The 22961-nt window shown below is 42.8% G+C and overlaps 1 protein-coding gene across 2 annotated transcripts in view; it reads right to left on the bottom strand.

The window, feature by feature from the left end:
- KCMF1 (potassium channel modulatory factor 1) overlaps positions 1–22961 on the bottom strand; it is a 75882-nt gene that overhangs the window by 5241 nt on the left and 47680 nt on the right. For both annotated transcript variants that reach the window (XM_053923681.2, XM_024558450.4), the window contains exons 4-6: positions 5887–5988; positions 3543–3717; positions 1114–1396 (exon numbers count right to left, since the gene is read on the bottom strand). In XM_053923681.2, the coding sequence (XP_053779656.1) occupies positions 1114–1396; positions 3543–3717; positions 5887–5988 (560 nt within the window). The remainder of the gene's footprint in view (positions 1–1113; positions 1397–3542; positions 3718–5886; positions 5989–22961) is intronic.

Here is a 22961-nt window from a genome sequence, read left to right on the forward strand (position 1 = left end):
ATTGGGCCTTTACTCTATGGCAGATACCGAACCAGATCATACACACACGAGTATTTCAACTCATTTTCAAAACAATTCTCTCTCCCTAGAGGCAAAACTCACAGGATACTGATGATAAAACTGAGGTTTGGAGAAGTTAAGTGACTTGCCTAAGGTCCCAACTAAGTAAGTAGCAAAGCTGGGGCTCTAGACGGAGGCCCACAAACATTATTTAGTCTGCATCCACAGTATGTTATTTACAACTCTGTAAATGTGCCAGGGACATTTAAAAGTATGAGATAAAAGAAATACACATAGAAATAGTATTTTCTTCTAACATCTGTCACACATATTGCATTTTGGAGACAACTGATGTATTACACTAATTTTCTTCTTTATGTCACAGTTTTTACTTTATATTCCTCTATTCCATTAAAAGACCAAATCAGACCAGATTTATTCAATGTTGAGCCAAAGCCTACTCATTATTGCTCTTTCTAAACTACTTTATATTCTTAAATGTCACATAAAAATGCTTGTGAGGCTTTTGGCACAGGAATACATTCAGGTGCTAACGGTAGTTTTCAGAAGCAAGTACGAGCTCTGCTCCATCCAGCAGAGCCGTTTACTGAGTGTACTGAGTATTCCTTACACTGTGGTAAACCCTTCTTTTAGTAGTTATTTTTGTGTACACCGACTGAGAGAATTTAAATACTGCTTCTTTACAAAATTCTCAGAGGAAAACCAACTCATTATGAAATCCTCTCGTGTACCTTTTAATATTTCACAGAAGACTGAAATTGGCAAAGAAATTATGATAATAAGTGTACCTAATACATCCCATATATATAATGATACGGTGTTTAAGTTTTATGGGCAATCTGGGAACAGAAATTCTTATTAGATGATGATATGCTGTTAGAGCAAGACCGCCAGCATTTGCACTATATCTAAAATAAGATTTTCCACGTTCTCGGGGAAATACTGAATATGCAGTTTTGATTAGAGATCTGTGGGCTTTAATGGTTTGGTCAAAGGCAGAGTGTTTAACAGCATACATAAGCACAAGAGTGTTTCAGACTGTGCAGTGCTAATAAACACTGCTTCTGAAAGTAATGTTAATAAATGAGCCACCTTGTTAAAAGAAACTGGGAATTTTGGACAGTTTGTTGGTTACTCTCCGTGCTCGCTGTGTTGGTTGTAGCCGTGGACTGCGTGACTGTAGTGGTGACGCTGCCCGTGTTAGTGCGCCGGCTCGCGTTGCGTGCGGTCTCCAGTTGCTGCCGGGCTGCCTGGGCATGCTGCCGTTCCAGCTGCAGCTGCATCTGCAGTTGTTGTAACTGAGAAGCGGAAGGGCCAGAAGAATTAAGCTGTCCTCCTGCAGAACGTCTCACTCCTGATAACTGAGATAAAAGCTCTGCCAATGGAAATTGAAGACCATTAGTGTCTACTTAAACGCTGTGGAATACAAAAGGGTGCAGACCACTTTCCCCCCAGAAACATTAAAAATGATGGCCAACAGGCAGGTACCCATGGCAACATGCAGTTTCAGCCGGAGCAGTACTTTTTAGAATACCTCCTGGAGGAAGGAGTTATGTGTGGGGAATGCCCACATGCATATTAATCCATACAATTACTTGCTTTAATCAAAACATAGTATTGCTTATTTGCTTAATGAGCTAATGCAGTTACACTTTCTTAGTATTTTACTAAATTAAAGTGATTCATCTACTAGTCCTATCAGAATACATAAACCCTCTCAACATGAGTTCCAGGAAAGCAGAGATCAAATGTACTGTTTATGATCTTGCCAGTTCTCAGAACAGGGCCTGATACACAGTAGGCACTCATTTATTCAATAACTGAATCATCAGAATTAAACCCAAGAGACCTGGTTCATTTTTAAGTGACCCTCGCACACCTGACTTTGTCTTCTCTCTCTGGCACTTTCAGGTGCTGTCATTTGAGAGTGCCAGAGTAGCACTGCAGACGCTCAGTGAGGCTGACGGGCTCCTGCCTGCACAGCCTATTGAGCGGTCTGTTTCGATCCAGACCCTCCTGTTTCAATAAGGTGGTACTCATTAAGAGTAACGTGGACCCTTGTCCCTGCATATTCATCTAAGGAAGGTGCAATCATTGCCTTGTCCTACTCGGAGGGTCTACCTACTTAGCGTGCTTGGAATTGATAATTGCCTTGCAGCCATTCCCCGGCTAGCAAATGTTCATCATCATTAAAGCTCATGAACAGGTATGGTTGTGTTTTCTTGTTCACTGTGGTTTTACCCCAGGAGTTCTTACACCATTATTTCATATTATCCATCATTAAAATAAACTAATTTTCACTGAGAGAAAAAACTGAAGTAATGGAGAGAACTTCTCAACTGTGAGGTCTGCTCCCAGAGTTACTTTTTTTTGTAACTACCAATCTGCACGTCTCAATCCCTTCACCTTTTGTCACTTGGCCCCGCAATCCCCACTCCCCTCGGGCACCCGTCAACCCAGAAACTAACCTTTTGTTTTAGAACCTGCTACCAAAGACAGCAGGTAAATACTGTATTCCCTTTGGATAAATATTTTTTAAAATCCCCCAAACTCAGTTTATCGCACATCCAAAGGCCCAGAGCACGTCTGGAATGACTTCACACTGTGTACCTCCTATTTTAAAGAACACTGACAGGAGAAACCGTCCCTGGTTTCCCTAACAGACTTACACTCCTCAGCGTTTCGGTACGCTCTGCAACACACATCACGGCTTCCAGGTACGCATTCCACCCTGCGCACACGTTTAGAACGTGTCCTAGGCCTCCCACAGCATTACTGCCTGTCTGCTTGGTGGGCCTCCGTCTCAGGCTACAGCCATTTTTAAAAAGTAAGTTTACTGAGGTAACATTGGTTAATAACACTATAATTTGACATCTGTATACTCAATTGTGTGCTCACCAGCCAGAGTCTACTTTCCTTCTGTTACCTACAGTGACTTTTGATATTTTGTTTTGACCCTCAACCCTTGTGTCTGTGACCGGCTTCCACGGTGGCCGTGCATTAAATCCCCTGACTTCCTAGAAACTCCATGTTCAAACGTCGTTTTTCAGTAAGACTTTCCCAAGCTGTTAGAACATACACTTTTCAGTATGTTCCATAACAATACAGCTCTCAAATCCAGCCAAGCACGGAGAAATTCCTACTTCACTTTCTTGTAGGAGAAGAACTTAATTTGTTAGGCTTGTCAATTAGTTTTCTTATCTGTGTATTTGTGGAGGCTGAACCATGACATTTTGGTGGTCTTTCAATCTCTTATGATTTTCTTGGGTTTCACTTCAGGCCACTAACACAGAGCCATGACTTACTGCCTTATGCCTCTAAGTGCTTACAGAAACACCGGAATAACATGAACTACATTAGACTGTCTATTTTAAGAATACTTTACACTTATAAAACTCTGGAAAATTTTGTGAAAGAATGTATGAGTGTGATGAGAGATTAGGACTACAAATTCCACCAAAAAATTTAAAGGGCGCCCCGCCCCCAGCCATTTCCTTTATGAACATGAAACTATAACTTACCAGCTATGGGATCCATGGCTTCCCTATTGCTTGGAGAATATGAACTCTGAGAAGAAGAAAGTCCACCAGTAGAACTGCTAGTAAAGTGCATGTTTGATCTACGAGCACGAGGACCTCCTAATCCCCGGCCAGGGTGAAACATTCTACGTACGTGTCGAACGCCACTCGATTCATCATAACTCTGAAGTTAAGGAAAGACCCCAGGTATTTTACAGACAGGAAAAAAAAAAAATCACTTAAGCCCTTGCTAGATAGATGGAGATTTCCTAAATTGTAAGCATTTCAAAACAGCACATTTAATTTAGAATGCAACTGTCACAACTATTACCTGTAAGGGCTATGAACTCTAAAGCAATGTGAGAGTGTGTGTATATTATGTGTATTTTCAAAGAAATTTCCTCCTGGTTCCAGCTAAAATAACCAAAGTAACACTGCTAGACAAGGACAAAGACGCTGCGCAGTCAGATATCCAAGGTGAGACATTCCCTTACCATGATGCTCTCAGTGTTGAATTTCTTACATGGTTACACTGACGTAACCACAATTAATAAGCATCAGTTTTATATCTGGGGACAGTGTGCTAATATATAAGCTGACCAAATCTCAGTTAAAGTCTGTAAAGAGAAAGGAATATTATGAATGATTTAAATTCAGGAGTAAAAGTCCTCTGGGTTACTAGTTTCAACCTGTGTTTAAGTTCTTTTTCTATGCTGCTGCTAAAAAAAAGAAAAGAAAAAGAAAAAAAGATTGTGATGCCCAGGAGACTTAGGGAGAAGCCTCTCCCTCATGTCAAAGTTATCACAAAGCACCTGAAAAATTCATGTTTCTGGGATACCTGCTATGCCAACATTTTGTTTTCTAGAACTTCATAGTAATACTCATTTGGAATCTAAAATGTAACAAATGCCTACTTGTATTCTTATACTTTACATAATTTAATCTTCTCTTGGTAACCAGGGATTCTTATAAAAATCTCACAGGAATGATGTTGAATGGATGATAGGGACGGTCTACTGAATGGATACCAATTTCACTAGAGGTCCATGAACTTGTTAGAGAGAGTCAGGGTAACAGCTCGGTTTTACATTATTTGCCTGGCTTCTTCACGCAGATGGAGTGAGGTATGGATCAAACACAGCCCTTCTGAGTATTGTCATAGGATTCTTTTCTATGAAATGGAAAGTGACAAAGGCTTAAGTATTTTTGGCCCATCTGGGTTTCCTTATGCTCTTAAAAAATAACCACTGCTTTCTTTGTTTTGCTTTCAGGGTCCCTGCACTTGGGAGAGAGAAAGAATGGCTTCCTCTATTTATTGAGCACTGGCTCAGGTCAGGCTGACACTCTAGTATCTTTGGCTGGGTTCGTATCTTTACTTTCCATTGGTTTCCACTTCTCTTCCTGTAACTCTAAAGGGCCATGTTTCCAATTAGAAAATTAGGAACTGTGATCAAGGCATGAGAGCTGTAGGACAAGAAAACCACCAAACTAGTTTCTCTCTTGTATGAATTATGATTGCCCAGAGGCATTCAAAAGAATTAAGCACAAAGTCTGGCAGAGAGAAAAGTTGTGATTTGCGCTTGAATTGCTTCAAAATGCAATGAACACTGAAACCTTCACGTGAGAACAAAACCCTACGTTAATCAGTGGTCGTTTCTGAAAAACAATTCATAACCTGAAACCAGAAGCACGGCGCCTACAAATTCAGTTACTCTGGTGGGCTAGTAAACTTTCGGGAGATTACTGGGAGGACGCCAAGAACTCTCATGAGATAGGCTTGGGAAGGAGAAGCAGAAATGAAAGTGGAAAAGGACATTAGAGCTGGACCTGATCGTATGCTATCCCACTCAGTGACGGGGCAGGAAATGGCTTTCCCTGGAGGAGACTCCAAAAGGGAAAAAAGCCCCAAATGCACATCTGCCCACCATCCCACCTGCAACAGAAGACAACAGAGAACGGACAGGGAAGCAAATAAACCCTCCTTCTAGTCCATTAATTAGATTTTAATCTGGACCAGCATTTTCCTCTTTTGTCTGAAAACATTCTCCTGAGGACTTACAATCTGATCAAAATATCTTATAAACTAACAATGATGAGCAAGTCAACTTTTACTTAATAAGCATGACTCATATAAAATGAGTCATGTCTATAGCATATAGCTCATACAGCATATGAAAAGAGAAGAAATTGCATCTCGACACTGAGTCACTTTTAGGAAAACATCAAATAAACTAAATAAGATAAAATGAATAGTTAGTTTTTCTCTTTGGGGACACTGTTCTTAAAAAGAATCAAAATGACCATTGTTACAAACAACTTTTTCCTTTGTTGCATCTGGAAAGGATATTAAATCTCTAGGGGCTCTGTGTTCAAGTGTAAGATGAGCTGCAAAGTCATCCGTGACATGATTAGGATCACCTCCAGGTAATGCTGCACATATAGGACAAATCTGAAATGAAAAAGAAAGCAGATTTAATAAGTGGACACTGATTAGGCATCTTTCTGGATGTATATTTCACTGTAAATTTTACTACCAGCAAGTTTTAACCAGGCAAAAACACAGCAGATCCTGTACTAGTGAGCGCAGGGGAGGCCTGGCAAGAACCACAGCTCTCGGGAAAGGAAGCTAAGATGGTGACACAGGTAAACACGCTCGCCTCCTCACACAGCCGCATCAAAAGTACAACTAAACTACACAACACCCGTTATTCAGGACCGCCAGAAATCGAGATGAACGGAAGTCTCACAAACACGGAGTTGAAGCAGAAATCGCATTGAGACTGGCAGGAGGGGCAGTGGAGGAACGGGCTGGTCCCACCACCATGTGTGGTAGGTCAACACTGGGAGGGGCGTCTCAGGAGTGAGGGGCCCTGGTCCCACACACCAGGCCCACCGCCCAGGGTTCCAGTGCCAGGAAGGTAAGTCCCCACGACTTCTGGCTGTGAAAACCAATGGGGATTGAAGCTATGGAACACAGGAATTCCTGGATTCACAGGCAGCTCCTCTTGAAGGGCCCATACAAGGGTCTGACAAACTTGCTCAGACTCACTCCCGCCAAGCTCCAGCATGGGGCAGCAGCTTCAAAGGCACCAGAGGCATATGGGTAAGAACTGAAGTGTCTGGCACCAGGTGGAGAACTGGGGGACAACATTCTTCCTAACAGAACTGCTGGCAAGGCCACTGTACCTTTTTGGAGCCCTCCCCACAAAGAGCTGGCAGGCAGACACCTATCAGAGACTTCAGCAACCTGGTTCACACTGTTTGCCTCATCCTGGTGATTCCCTGAGGCTCCGCCCCACCCAACTTTTCAGCCAAGCTGTTTCCAGTGGCTTTTCCATACAAATGGCTTGTCTTGGCTCATGCTTCAGATTTTTCTAAATCCTCTCCAACAAGCAGCATCTGGCCTCAGTGAGCCCTATACCTCTTGCTAAGTAGCCCCAAGCTCCGCATTACCAGCAGCTGGCCTCAGTTCACAGCTTGGGAACCTCCAAGACCAAAATAAATAGCAGCCATCTGCAGACAACTTTGTAGCTTATGCCAGGTGGCCCTGGACAGAACATGGGTGGGGGCTGACCTTGGCCTGCACCACCTGGAAACTCCAGAGCCAGCACACCCAATGGAAAGCTACAGACCACACTGGACCAACACAGCCCTGCTGAAGTAAGGCCTACTCTGTGGAGTGGGCCCCTACATAGCTGATCTTCCATGGTGATTGGAGTTTGGTGATCAGTGGTCACAGCCAGTCCTTGCAGCTGATCAGCTTGGGTAATTTCCTCCCATTGACCTGCCAACAGCAATCAAGGCTCAACTACAAGAGGAGGGTGTATTCGGCCCACACAGAGCGTGCACCTCAAGTGCCAAGCTTGGGTGATAGCGGAGGTTGTGCCACTGGGCCCTACAGGACACCTACTACATCAGGCCACGCTACCAAACCAAGGAGTCGTGGCAGCTCTACCAAATACATAGAAATAAACACAGGGAGGCTGCCAGAATGAGGAGACAAAGAAACATGGCTCAAATGAAAGAACAGAACAAAACTCCAGAAAACAAAACAAAATGGAGAAAAGAACTCTACTAGATGCAGAAAACACTGGTTATAAGGATGCTGAATGAACTTAGGAGAAGAGCAGATGAACTTGAGAGAACTTCAACAACATGAAAAAGGAGAGGGAAACCATAAAAAAGAACCAGCCAGAAATGAAGGATACACCAACTGAAATGCATGACAATTTACAGGGAATCAACAGTAGAGTGGATGAAGCCAAGATTCAAATCAGTGGTTTAGAATATAAGGAAGCAAAAAACACCCAATCAGAACAGTAAGAAGAAAAAAGAATCAAAAGAAAAAAAAATGAGGATAGTGTAAGGAGCCTCTGGGACCACTGAAGCATTCGCATCACAGGGCCGCTAGGAGGAGAGAGCGAGCAAGAAATTGAAAACCTATTTGAAAAATAATTACCGAAAACTTTCCTAATTTGGTGAAGGAAACAGACATACAAATTCAGGAAGCAGAGTCCCAAAAAAGATGAACCCAAAAGGCCTACACCAAGACACAATGTAAATAAAATGCCAAAGGTTAAAGACACAGAATCTTAAAAGCAGCAAGAGAAAAGCAGTTAGTTACCCACAAGGGAGATATCATAAGACTATCAACTGATTTCTCAAAAGGCTAGAAGGGATTAGCAAGAAATATTCAAAGTGATGAAAACCAAGAACCTACAAGCAAGATGACTCTACCCAGCAGTTACCACTTAGCACAAAGGACAGATAAGAGCCTCCCAGACAAGTGAAAGCCAAAGGAGTTCATCACCACCAAACCAGTATTATATGCAATGTTAAAGGGTCTTCTTTGAGAAGATCAAAAATATGAATAATAAAATGGCAATACATATCTATCAATAATTGAATCTAAAAAACAAAATAAATGAACAAGTAGGACAGAAACAGAATCACAGATACAGAGAACATATTGATGGTTGCCAGATTTGAGGGGAGGGGGAGATTTGGGGGATGGGCAAAAAAAAAGTAAAGTGACCAAGATGTCCAAATTGGTTGTTACAGAAGTCACGGGATATAAAGGACAGCATGGGAAATATAGTGGCCGAAGAATATATATGCATGACCCATGGACATGCACAAGAGTGTGGGGAGTTTCTGGGTGGAGGGGACCAAGGGGGGAAAATTGGGACAACTCTAACAGCATAATCAATAAAATACAATTTAAAGAAAGAACTACAGCCCATCAGTGCTGTCACTCACAACAAAAACAACGTCTCAGAGCCAGACACGCAGTCTCGACAGACAGTTCAAACTTGAGCTCCGGTAAAGCCTCTCAGCAGTGTTCCGATTTATTCACATGGTCTAGCAAAATAGTTCCCCCCTCCCCAAAATTAAAATACGCTATTCAGTGCACATTATGCCTGACTAAGTCCAGTCTTGGATGGTAAAGACCGAGACATAAGCTTTTCCAGAGCAAGCTAGACTTGAGGGCCAATCTCAAAATAAGACAGCAGAGCTCTTACTTATATATTTTAAATGTGATACGGTAAGACAGACAATGATTGCTGATCATATGCAAATATGCCTATAACTTCATGAACTGGACTTCCAAGGAGAAAAGAGGGTAGGTGGGACAAAAGCTTGAGATCAGGGAAGGGCAAGGTCAAGAATTAGAAGACTAATATAATATCCCCGTGGACCTTAGGGCAAGGGATAAGAGGAGGAAGTGGGAATAAAATGGTGTGTTGGGAGGCAAAGGAGGCTTGGTAGGTTGGAAATGAGGTTTCTGAAACAGTGGTTTCAACAGAAGTGGTGGAAGGAGGCAGGAGAGGACAAGGACAGAAATAATGAGGAACTATTAGTGGAAAGGCCCCTACTCTTCCAGAGGCCCAAACAGACAGATGATAATCTAAGAATGGTAGCTAAGCCTTAAAGTATGAAGAACTTCAATCTTAAAGAACACAGCTAAGAACACAAGTCTGAAGCACAGGAGCATGATCAAAGGGAGCCCCTGGAAAACGTACAGTTAAAGTTTTAGGCTTGTGCCTCTCTAGGGAAAAAAAGAGTTAAGGATAGGATATGTGACTCACCTTGCCAACACATGCGTCCTGTGCTTAAATTCTTTCACTTGGAGAAAAATGTGGGATTTGGTGGTGAGCTTATTGCCCCTTACGGCAGTGTGGGAGAAGAGAGGAGCACTGGAGATGAGGAGGCAGGGAAAGGTGAGACTTGGGAGGACTGCGCGGGGATAGAGAGGGAAAAAGAACCTACTTGGATTTCTCGAAAGCAGCAGTCCTCTGAGAATGACTCTGTTGTGATCCCAGTTCTTCTAATGCCCAAGCAGCCAGCTGTCCTGATTATCTGCCACAGGACTGAGAAATCACCTCAAGAAAACCTAAGCCTTGATTGGTGTGGCTCAGTGGGTTGGGCATCATCCTGCAAACTGAAAGGTCTCTGGTTGGATTCTATGAGGGCACATGCCTGGACCGTGGGCCAAGTCCCCAGTTGCAGGGCATGCAAGAGGCAACCGATCAGTTTCTCTCCCTTTCTCCTTTCCTTCCCCTCTCTCTAGAAATAAACAAATAAACGAAAGAAAACCTAAGATGCTTGTGAGAAATAATGTTTAAACCTGACTGTGGGGAAAAAGTAGGGAGGTCATAATGGGATGTGCCTGTGAGGCAAAGAGAAGTAGACAGACATGCATGTGCCTTTCTCAGAAGATGCTAGAAAGGTGGTTGGGCACTTTATTCTGTCAGAGAGAAAATCAATTGTTTCTGCTCACAAGTTTACGAAGTAAAAAGTATCAACTCTCCCTTTACTAGGAATGTAGGTTTTACTGTCTGTGCTGTTCCTGCCTGGTGACACTGAGTAATAGTGTTCGATACACTTGTTTTAGTTCTCATGTATTTATGTCTTCCTTAACTAGAGTGTAACCTCTCTGAGAAATGCAGGACAGTGTGATTTGTTTCTTGTCTGGGAACCATGACCAGGCTTGTTAAAGCAAAGATACCAACAAGGTTTGGATAAACAACCTCCAGTTGTTTAAAAATAAAACAAACCAACTTAGATATTTTGAGACTCGGCATTTTGCAACAGTTAGTAGGTGCTGGACTATGTGTAGTATTATTATAATATCACAAGACTGTGTGTAAATGATTTTTATCCAAAGACAAAATAACCACCAAAAGGAAAAGGCATCTTCTTTGTTTTTTAGATTGGCCTTTGGGTAAAATCTATGCACAACCTGAATTACGAGAAGGTAGTTGCGTAAGTTTCAGTACTTTGAGGACACACGTAAACATTCTTAGATGAGAAAAGTCTCTTCAAGAATGTGCATTCTTGGAAGGAAGACAGAGTAGGAAAGTACAGATACAAAATGTACAATACTAAGAATGTTCTTTTTTTCTTTTTCTTTTTTTTTGAGAGGGTAAGGGAGGGAGAAAGAGAGGGAGCAAAACATCCATGTTTGAGAGGTACACTGATTGGTTGCCTCTCACAACTGGGAAACCTGTTCTGCAGCCCAGACATGTGCCCTGACTGGGAATCGAACCAGTGACCTTTTGGTTCACAGGCTGGCATGCAATTCACTGAGCCACACCAGCCAGGGCAAGAATGTTCTAATAAGACTGAAAATCTCCTACAAACTAGAAAAGCACCTTTGAGATGGGAACGTAAAATACAAAGACAATCAAGACCTTTAACGTTGTATATTAATTTCAGTTCTGTAACTCCATGTCTTTTATATTTCATTACAGTAAGTGTGCTAAGGTGGCAAGATGAAGGTATTCAGAAGTGCTTCATTCAGAGAGAAGTAACACAAACAAATAAACTTCTATAATAACCACGGATAAGGAATTAACTACCAACATAAGGAATTACTGGGGCAGGAGTACCATCTGGTTTCACAGCGCATGTGGAAAAATTGAGACTAGATTACAAGCAAGTGGAAGACGTCGCCACACTTGGGCCAAGTGCAGTTGACTACGATGAGGACTTTCAAAAGGAAAACTAAGCTCCACTGTGGATGGGACCAGATGCCTAGAGATCACCTTTCAGGTTTTACACTGCGTACTTAGCAAACTAATTCATGGTTTAGGATAAGAATTTGGTGACTGAAGGTTGTACTGTTTGAGAGGTAACGGAGAAAGCAAGAAGAAAGGGAAGCGAGACCAGAGTGGGGTGGGAGAAACAGGGAAGAGATGGGGGTGGGATGGGGACAGGCGGAATGCTGCGCTGACGTTCAGGGGCACGAATACTGTTTAGTTTTGAGTGTGTCTTTACGCCCACACGGTGGTGCCCAATCCTTTTTACAAGGCAAGAAAATCCCCCACAAAGGATAAGCTATTAACCCTAATATTACGAGTTTTGTCAACATTAGCATTTATTATATTTCTACTGCCGCATGATATAGTAATATCTATTAGTTGAACAAGAAACTTCCATGTAACACATTAACTTAAAATGATGACAACTTGTCAACATTAAGGGTTACTGAGTTGGCCTAAGTCAGTGTTTTCTTAATTTGACTAAAGATTTTAAAATTACAGTTCCCTATGCCTCTACCTGGAAACTGATTCTAGGAATTTAGATTTTTAGAATCTGTATTTTTGACAAGGGTCTAGTTATCTTATAACTGAGTAAATCAAGCAAGTATAGCTCAAATACACAATGGTGCTGAAAAATAACAAGTATTCACCCTGTTGTATGAAACACCAGCTGTTACTGTTACTTACTGCTCCCCTCATCCTTATTCACAGATGTCCTTGCATGCTGTCTTTGCTATTGCTCGAGCCCTTCCCTTCTGCTTCACCTCGCCACTGAAGGTCAACAACAGTCCTGCTTTTTATCTGCAACCCTTTTGGAAACCTTTTCCAGTGTACTGAGATCCCATGCTGAGAGCCCAACAGTTTCCACTTCCCCATGTGGTCCCAGTTTATGATTCACAGCAAGCAACAGTCAGTGCGCACGCTTAACGCGGGTGGTGACCGATGTCTAGAGCAAACCTTCTGAAGTCCACGCAGAAACACCAAGTCACTGCTTAACTTGCAAAACTTTTCCCCTGTGACAGGCTATGTCCACACACACACAAGCACAAAATCTAAAGTCAGCACGCTTGGTGTTTGTTTTTAAACAAGAGCACCACACATTCATCCTCATGTAATTTATTAACCAGTCAAAAGCAAGTTCAGATTTCCTCCAGCCTCTTTCTTGAACTCATACACCCACACCAGATAGCACTGTCTCTGTGGGTGGTGTGTAGAGCTTTAAAAACAACATAGGAAGAGTTAAATCCCACGTGGTAAGTTCTTTCCAAGGTTTTTTTTTGGGGGGGGGAGGGATACGCGGTACGCTTAACAACAAGCCTCTTGCTCACTCTGTTCACTGCTATGGAACACTACATTTTAAAGTGCCTCTCTGCTCCGCACATAACCTGGATTTCACTGAAGCTAGACTGGAGCATTATACAGAGATCGTTTTTTCACCAAAATCATTCAGTAGATGCCCAAGTGCTAGGTTGGTTCTTTGTAACGAGGCTGACCAACTGGGTGCATCAGCCTCTCGGACCACACGAGCCACACCAGTCAGGGCAACGCCATGCTTCTTGTTACCAGCAAATGTCCTAAGTGAAATAACTGCCTTGGCAATTGGCATTTCTGGACTAGGTTTCTGAGCCACAGACTTGATACACTCGTTTATTTCTTTTATGTGACTGGTTTTATTTTTTAAAGATTTTATTTATTTATTTTCAGAGAGTGGAGAAGGGAGGGACAGAGGGAAAGAAAGATTGGTATGTGAGAGAAATTTCAATCAGTTGCCTCTCACACACCCCCAGTTGGGGCCCACAAGCCAAGCATGTATCCTGACTGGGAATCGAACCAGTAACCTTTCAGCTTGCAGAACAATGCCCAACCAACTGAGCTACAACAGTCAGGGCTATATGACTAGTTTTAGATCCATGAGAAACATTTTCCCTTAGAGATATCTGTTCAAAAGTTGTGATTTCCCTACATCATCTTGCATCGTTATTCCTAGTGACACCAGCTGTCCGATGCACCCTTTCTCGGGCAACCTGGTCTTAGAACAGGCAGCGCAGCTTTCGCACTGTCTGCCCTTTGGGATCCACGCTCATCCACACAATCATTGCGATTAGGTCCCCCCCGTTACAAAAGAACACAGCATCCCTCAAAGTCTACCACACTTCCCTTCTCAAACGACAGCCCAGGTCACATGATGGTGAAGAAAGTAATGTCATTCCTCCGCACACGTGCCAAAATGCCTCATTAATGTCCACCACACCACACCAAGTGGACAGACAACGCAGGTTTTAAAGGTTTTCTATTACCTGGCCTTACCCAGCCAACTCAACTTTATTTCCCACAACAATTGATGCCTTACCATCCCCACCACCTACTGCGTTCTTTCTCAGTTTATCATGTCTCAATATCATGTGGTTCATGTTGTCTTCTCCCTCTGGATAATGCCATTCCCTTCCCACTCTGTCAACTTTTTGAAATCATACCCGTTTTTCAAGGCCTATCGAGTCACAAAGCCCTCTCTGACTCCTTCCTGTGTTATTATTCAATAGTGGTCACATTTGAGCTAGTCTGCTCTTTAGACAGGCCATGAAATACATGGGTAGAAGCCATGTTTTAAATCTGTTATCATTCTGAAGGCCACTGTGTCTTACTCCAAGAATTTAATGACTTCAGAAAGCAGTACTTATAAACACTTTACATATTAAATGTAACGCTCTTGGCTAATACTTGGAGAGAGATATTCAGAAGTTACAAACATTTGTTTTACAAAAAGCCAGTGAAAGTTTCCCTTTCCAAGGCACTATTTTGCTGAGGGCAAAGAAATACGGAAAAGTAAACGTGTCTCCCTCACCCTTTCCTTTTTCACAGCTAACAACTCAGCTGATTTCTGATGAGACACCCACACTTTTTCTCACGTATCAGCCTGTGTGCAGCCCCACGAGTCCGTGTTTCCTCGCTCTATGCCCCGTCATTACGTGAAAACTCCTTCCTCCTTTCCCAGTCCTCATTTGTTTCCTCTATTACAGCTTGAGTCAAGTTATATAATCAATCATGGTTGGAAAAAAAAGAAGAAAAGTGAAGCCCTTGAATCTCAGGAGTTCCAGGTTCTAGAGCAAAATCAAGATGTGGTGAAGCACCTGCCCACCGTCGCAGCTCTGCTGTGTTCAGAAAAGCTCTGCTTTAGCTTTTCATCCTTATGTACATTTACCTTTTTATCCAATCATAAGCACGAGAAAGATAAACCCACAATTCAAGTCAAACAACGTTCCTGTTATTTATACCACACCAACTATCTAGCAAAAGGGTAGGTGGGTTTCCCTAAGTAGCTCCGACATGAAACTCAACCACACAATGAGCTCTGCCAATCGATGTGCTCACTGTGCTCGGAGTTGCAAACTAGCACCCAAAAGATACTGCCGAAAATACCCTTTTTGTAGCTGGGGTCCCACCTATCTACCCATCTGTCCTTCCCTCCATCCTATATAAGCTTATGAAATCACATAAGTAAAGCCTTGTGAGTGTTAAGATAGGAGTACTTTCTAGAAATGCAATAAGCTCAATGTCTTTCATGCTACTCTTCACAGCGATATCCTGATTTCCAGTTAAAGGACCCGTGCTATGAAACTCAGGTAAGCTGGTAAAGTTAAAGCTCTGACTTGTTAAATTTGTTCTATTGTATAATTTTGTTAATCTGGATTAACAAAGTACCAAGAATTTACTGAGTATTTACTGAGTACCAAGTCAGTGTCAATATCCTGAATTAAAAAATCATCAAGAGTTCCTGCAAAGATGGAGGCGTACGTAGGTATGTTTGCCCCCTCGCACACCAAAAGGAGGAAACAACCACTTTAAAAACAAAAGACAACCAGAACTGCCAGAAAATCGAACTTAATGGAAGTCTGACAACCAAGGAGTTAAACATTCATCCAGACTGGTAGGAGGGGCGGAGGCTGCAGACCCAGGCGGTCCCACATTAGTGTGTGGATAAACTGGGAGGAACAAATGGGGAGCAAGGCAAATCACACAACCCAGGGCTCCAGCATGGGGGGTGGGGGGGAATAAAGCCTCAGAACCACTGGCTATACAAATCTGTGGGAGTTGTGGCCTCAGGAGAAACTGCCAGTCTCTTGAAAGCGGGGGAGAGCTGAGCAAGCTGCACTGTTCCCTTTCTGACCCCTCCCCCACACGTAATGAAGTAGGTTGCACCACCCTGGCCAACACCTAAGGCTGTTTAATCTTCATACTAAAAAAAGTTCAGCCCTGGCTGGTGTGGCTCAGTGGATTGAACGCCAGACTGTGAACCAAAGGGTTGCCTGTTTGATTCCCAGTCAGGGACCATGCCTGGGTTGCAGGCCAGGTCTCCAGTAGGGGGCACAGGAGAGGCAACCACACATTGGTATTTCTCTCCCTTTCTCTCTCTAAAACAATAAACAAAATCTTAAAAAAAAAGAAGTTCACATTCTATTGTGCTAGTGACTGCTAAGGCTAATTGATAACTTCAGGTTTTCTGATCTCTTGCCCAATTAAAAATAGTTTATCTTATAAAATCGGCAGGTATAATAAATATGAGACTGAATACTGAATTTTTGCTTTGAGGACATACATAAAGCACCAGTGGAAAAATCTACCCTACGTGGTCCATAAACTCATTTTGGGCCTACTGAACCACCTAAGTTTGTAGCTACTTACACTGTAGCCATTCATTTTGCCAAATGGTTATAAGTCCTTACAAGATTTGAGTAAGTACACTGTTCAACTTGATAATAATCTGATTCTCTATTGTTGCAGCGGAACACTGGAATTAATTTATAATTCAATATGAATTATTTCATGTTGACTTTTTCTCCTCAGTTCCAGTTTTCCCACTGTAATGCTTAGGTTGGAAATGTGCTTCTAGAGAGCAGAATTAATAAATAAACAATTCCTTTTTTCAAAAGATTTTATTTATTTATTTTTAGATAAAGGGGGAAGGGAGGGAGAGAGGGAGAGAAACATCAGCGTGTGGTTGCCTCTCATGCACCCCCTACTGGGGACCTGGCCTACAACCCAGGTAAGTGCTCTGACCGGGAATCAAACCAGCGACCCCTTGGTTCACAGACCCCTTGGTTCACAGGCCGGAACTCAATCCACTGAGCCCACCAGCCAAGGCTCTTCTTGATTTTTTTTTTTCTTATCAAATTTGTATAATTGGAAGGAAATACTACCATGCTATTTCAAAATTAAACTTAATTTGTTACAAACACATCTAGGTCTTCATTAAAAAGGAAGGGAATGCATCACTAACATATATGAAGCATCTATAAAAAAAGCTGGAGACTCCCCTCCCCTAACCCCTTTTCTCCAGAGTTAACAAAAGCAAAGAGCAAACAAATCATGTAAAAAGTTGAAAGCAGAAGTTTCCAGCAGCGAACTGAAGGACTGTTGTAATTATGCACAAAATAACATAACGTAGATTTCTAGAAGTGAGGAAAGAATGTTGGTAAACCAAAGAGTGCTCTACCTTCTAAGCACAATGTTCATTCCATGAATTGTAAGAGATTTACTAAACAAAGAACTGAAAGGTTAATTACACATCATTAATTAAAGGTAAAGGCATATTCCATTTAAAGATTTTATTTATTCCTTTTTAGACAGGGGGGAAGGGTGGGAGAAAGAAAGGGAGAGAAACATCAATGTGTGGTTGTGCCCTCTATCGGGGACCTAGCCTGCAACCCAGGCATGTGCCCTGACTGGGAATCAAACCGGTGACCCCTTGATTTGCAGGCCAGCACTCAATCCACTGAGACACACCAGCCAGGGAAGCATGTTCCATTTAAAAACAAAAACAAAAACCCCTGAAGGCTTTCTAATTAGCTGCAGTACAAGTCAGCTCAAATGGAAGATTTAAGAAAATTCTCAGAAGTCAGTCTTAATACCCTTTTATGTTCAAAGAAAAGTTTTTCCACCATGTTTCTTTCACAATACAAATATATCCTCACTAGATCTCTCTTCTCTGCAATCTGTTTGACCTCTGTTGTTCATTTCTACTACTAGGTTGATGGGTTCTGATAATTACATACAGTGCTACTTAAAGCCCTCTTAATTCTCAGACTTTTTATTTTACTTATTTCCATTTATTTTTGAGAGATGAAAAGGGAGGGAGAGAGCGGGAGAGAAACATCCACGAGTGCTTCTCTGACCAACTGGGGGCCCTGGCCTACAACCCAGGCGTTCCCTGCTGGGGAAGGGACCCTGACCACCTTTCGGTTTGCGAGATGACACCCAACCCACTGAGCCATACCAGTCAGGGACCTCTTAATTCTTTCCACAATCAAAACCCAGTTAGTTGTCCCAATCTACCAAATCTCATGATAACTAGGAAGGTTTTTAAAAACTTACACTTAATTTCAAAATCATATTGTTTATATTTGGTATTTACATAATGACTCCTGAAACTACACCAAATCTGCTTTTTAAATTTTAACTAGTAATTACCTTCACTATGCATTCTATTTCAGATGTTATTTTTCATAGTCTGGTTTTGAAGGGTCTTCCATACCCTCAAAATTAAAAACCTCTTAAGTAATCTTACATTTATCTTAAGAAAGGAGGCAAACCTTACACTTCCTAGCTGAAAAGGGAAACAGAGAAATACAGTCAAGGACTACAGCAAAGCTGTTTTCAAAATCAACCTCCAGTAGGCTTTCTTCCCGGCCCTGTCAGGTACCAGTAAACCCTTATTAGTGATGACGGTCAGTATCTGTGGTGATACATCCTCTTGTTGCTGGTTAGAGGAGTGAGACCCTTACATCCCGTCAGCAGGTGTAAGGTGATGGTCTTGAGGACATACGTGGGCAAAGCCAGATAGCAAACCGAGCATTTAGAAAGAAAAGTATTAATGGGAACAGAAAAGGAGATCCAATCAGTTATTACGTGAATATAATCCCCCGCCAAAATGACACGAGTCATGCAAACTCCAGAACTGAAAAATGCTTGATTAACCCTGACTCTGCCAAGTACTGGAGGTGGGGTAAGAGGGGACACACAGTTGCATCACCAGGACATTTGCATGTAACTGCCATGTTAGAGCTGACAACACACTTCACATACACACAGAAAGGCATTAAAATATTTAACTGGTACGGCGCAGGCACCAATCCTTCAGTGTGACGCACTCACCGGCTCCCACTCTGAAGGGCTGGTGCCTGTGCCATACCAGCCCTGGATCTAGGACACGACGTAGATGATTCAAAGAAAAACCCTGCACCTTCGTATCAAAGATTCTTGTCTGCTTACCATTTTTTACTTTGAAATGTCTGGTATGTTACTGATGGGAACAAAGGCAGATGAAGTGCTCGGACAGACTAAGAGCTGATAAGGAGGGGGGGAAATTCCTTAAACTAGTCCACAAATACCAATATGAAACACACAGTGTAGCCACTGCCTTGAGCTATGTCCCAAAGCATGGGAACTTAATGAAAGCACGTGACTGAGCAGAACTAGGAGAGCTGGACCACAAAACCACCTGTAGATGGTCAGCAATTAATTTTCAAACTATGTATTGGGTATAGAGGAGTGTAAAACTGTATTTGCTTTCAGAAAAAAAAAATAAGGCAAGGCTGGTGGGGATTAATTCTTATTCTAAAAAACGAATAATCTGCTTTTTATTCAAGGATAGGACGTAAACTCCCACCGGATTTTCCAAGTTTGGATGTGAAAAACGGAGCCCTGGTAGGGTGACGAAAGTATAGTAGGGCCGGTGGGGTAATAATGATTTTAAGAACGTCTAGTTTACAATAAGGGAAACCTTTCCTTTACTGTATTTAGGTAAATAAAGTACCTAAGTTTGACAGAAATGAAATCAGAGAGAACTTATCCCAAGTTTTCCGCAACTAGAACGAAAATGCAATCAAGTCAGCATTATTCATGCTGGTACCTGGAACTGTACCAAAAGGAAGCAGTGTCACCTTCACAGAATAAAAAGAACGAATTAAGGACATCAGTGCGATGTGACAACAGTGTTTTGAGGCTCCGCAACACACTCGATAAGAGCATTTCTGGGCCATCAGACAATAAAATCTGGCTCGAGGACTGTATAATGTAAATTTACCACCTATTTGATAAATCTTTAACAACTTTAAGCATGAAAATAGCAATGTAATTGGGAATGAAAGTGAACCTGTACCATTCACAGCTGTAACAGCAGAGCTGTAGTGGAGACAAAATAAAACAGGACCATGGTCAAGTGCAGACGCTACAACTCAGAGGGACTCTGGCTGAGTCCAACACCTGGTTCCGCCCTAGCTGTAGGCTTTGGACATACTCCTTTATTTCTCTTCATTTTCAGTTCACTTCCTCCGAGTACATCTAGGGGCTTATTAGTCCATGCAGCTGCATGTGCCCGAATTCTCCAAATTCCATACCAACAGTTCCATTTTCCACCTCTTTATTACTCCTTTAGTCCTCACCAGAGGACATGCTTATTGATTTTAGGGAGAGAAGGGAGTGAGAGAGAAACATCAATGTGAGAGGGAAACATCGACTGGCTGCCTCTCACATGCGCCCCAACTGGGACCAAACCCCACAACCTAGGTATCTGCCCTGACCAGAAATCGCACCTGTGATCTTTCAGTTCACAAGATGATGTTCTAACCAACCGAGTCTCGCCAGCCAGGGCTCTCACCTCTTACTTTATTATTAACAATGGTAAAGGGGGGAGGGAACTGTTGAGTGCACTTTATCATCTCTGAAGTTGAATATATGCTAAATCAGATGTCAAGCAAACTATCCAAAAAGCTTTCAATGCAAGGCTTTAAAAAAAAAAGATTTTATTTATTTAAAGGTTTTATTTATTTTTAGACAGAGGGGAAGATAGAAAGACAGGGAGAGAAACATCAGTGTGTAGCTGGCTCTCACAACGCCCACTGGGGACCTGGCAACCCAGGCATGTGCCCTGACTGGGAATCAAACTGGTGACCCTTTGGTTCACAGGCCGGTGCTCAATCCAGCCAGCGCAGGACTTTGTGTATTATTCTGGGTCTTTGGCTTTTAGCCACTGGAAAAGATCAGAGTACAGGGAACTTCTAGGGACCTCAGAGCTTTGAACTATGAAGCAAGAGATTTGATCTGATGAAAACCAAGTAAATCAATGAGATGTGACAATGGATTACTACTTAATATGTCATCGAAGATTTTTTTAATATATTTATTGATTATGCTACTACAGTTGCCCCATTTCCCCCCCCTTCACTCAACTCCATCCTGCCCACACCCTCCCTCCCACATTCCCCCCCCCTATAGTTCATGTCCATGGGTCATACTTATAAGTTCTTTGGCTTCTACATTTCCTACACTATTCTTACCCTCCCCCTGTCTATTTTCCACCTATCATCTATGCTACTTATTCTCTGTACCTTTCCCCCTCTCTCCCCCTCCCACTCCCCTGTTAACCCTCCATGTGATCTCCATTTCTGTGGTTCTGTTTCTGTTCTAGTTGTTTGCTTAGTTTGTCTTTGTTTTTGTTTTTAGTGTGGTTGTTAATAACTGTGAGTTTGCTGTCATTTTTACTGTTCCTATTTTTGATCTTCTTTTTCTTAGATAAATCCCTTTGACATTTCATATAATAAGGGCTTAGTGATGATGAACTCCTTTAACTTGACCTTATCTGAGAAGCACTTTATTTGCCCTTCCATTCTAAATGAAAGCTTTGCTGCATAGAGTAATCTTGGATGTAGGTCCTTGCCTTTCATGACTTGGAATACTTCTTTCCAGCCCCTTCTTGCCTGCAAGGTTTCTTTTGAGAAATCAGCTGACAGTCTTATGGAAACTCCTTTGTAAATAACTCTCTCCTTTTCTCTTGCTGCTTCTAAGATTCTCTCCTTCTCTTTAATCTTGGCTAATGTAATTATGATGTGCCTTGGTGTGTTCCTCCTTGGGTCCAGCTTCTTTGGGACTCTCTGAGCTTCCTGGACTTCCTGGAAGTCTATTTCCTTTGCCAGACTGGGGAAGTTCTCCTTCATTATTTGTTCAAATAAGTTTTCACTTTCTTGCTCTTCCTCTTCTCCTTCTGGTACCCCTATAATTTGGATGTTGGAACGTTTCAAGATGTCCTGGAGGTTCCTAAGCCTCTCCTCATTTTTCCGAATTCTTGTTCCTTCATTCTTTTCTGGTTGGATGTTTCTTTCTTCCTTCTGGTCCACACCGTTGATTTGAGTCCCAGTCTCATTCGCCTCACTATTGGTTCCCTGTACATTTTCCTTTGTTTCTCTTAGCTTAGGCTTCATTTTTTCATCTACTTTTTGAACAAATTCAACCAATTCTGTGAGCGTCTTGATAACCAGTGTTTTGAACTGTGCATCCGATAGGTTGGCTATCTCTTCCTCGCTTAGTTGTATTTTTTTTGGAGCTTTGAAGAGTTCTGTCATTTGGGCCATTTTTTTTTGTTGTCTTGGCGCAGCTGTTACTTAAAGGGGCGGAGCCTTAGGTGTTCCCCTGGGCGGGGTAATGCTGGTAGCTGAGCTGTGACGCTGTATGTGGGGGAGGGGCCGAGAGGGAGCAATGGCGCCCGCTCCACTCTCCACCAGACCCCAATCTTTCACTCTGCTACCCACAATCAAACTGGGCCCCTCTGGTGCTGATTCCCGAGTGGGTGGGCTTGTGCACGCTCTAGGCCCCTGTGGGTCTCTCCAACGACCTCTCCTGTGAGGCTGGGAGTCTCTCCTGCTGCCATCCAACCCCCACGGGCGTTTTCAATCAGAGGTTTGAGGCTTTATTCCCCACCCCCCGCGCTGGAGCCCTGGGTTGCGAGGTCTGCTTCTCTCCCTGCCGTTCGTCCCGGTTTATCTGTGCGTGAATGTGGGGCTGTGGGGGTGCTACCCGCCGCTCTGCCTGCCCCGTTCTCTGCCACTCTGAGTCCGGCCCTCTCGGTTTATCTGTGCCAATGTGGGGCCGCAGGGTCTGCTAGTGGTCAGACTGCCTGCCCCGTTCGTCCCACACTCCGCCAGTCTCAGTCCCGCCAGGGAAACGCGAGTCCTCTCCGCCCTGGCTGCCCGTCTCCGCCCCTCCTACTGGTCTGGATGAATGTTTATTTTTTATTTCCTTGGTGTCGGACTTCCTTGCCGTTTTATTTTCTGTCAGTTCTGGTTGTGCGAGGAGGCACAGTGTGTCTACCTATGCCGCCATCTTGGTTCTCCCAAAGATTTTTTTAAACTTATTTTTAGAGGGAGGGGAAGGAGAAAAAGAAGGAGAGAAACATCGATTGACTTCTTTCTTGCATGCCCCCAACTGGGGACCTGGCCCACAACCTGGGGGTGTGCCCTGACTAGGAATCCAACCAGCAACTTTTGGGTCACAGGCTGGCACTCAAACCACTGAGGCACACCAGCCAGAACAGGACCAAAGATTTCTA

This window comes from Desmodus rotundus, chromosome 5 (genome assembly GCF_022682495.2).
Source record: "Desmodus rotundus isolate HL8 chromosome 5, HLdesRot8A.1, whole genome shotgun sequence".
Lineage (NCBI taxonomy): Eukaryota > Metazoa > Chordata > Mammalia > Chiroptera > Phyllostomidae > Desmodus > Desmodus rotundus.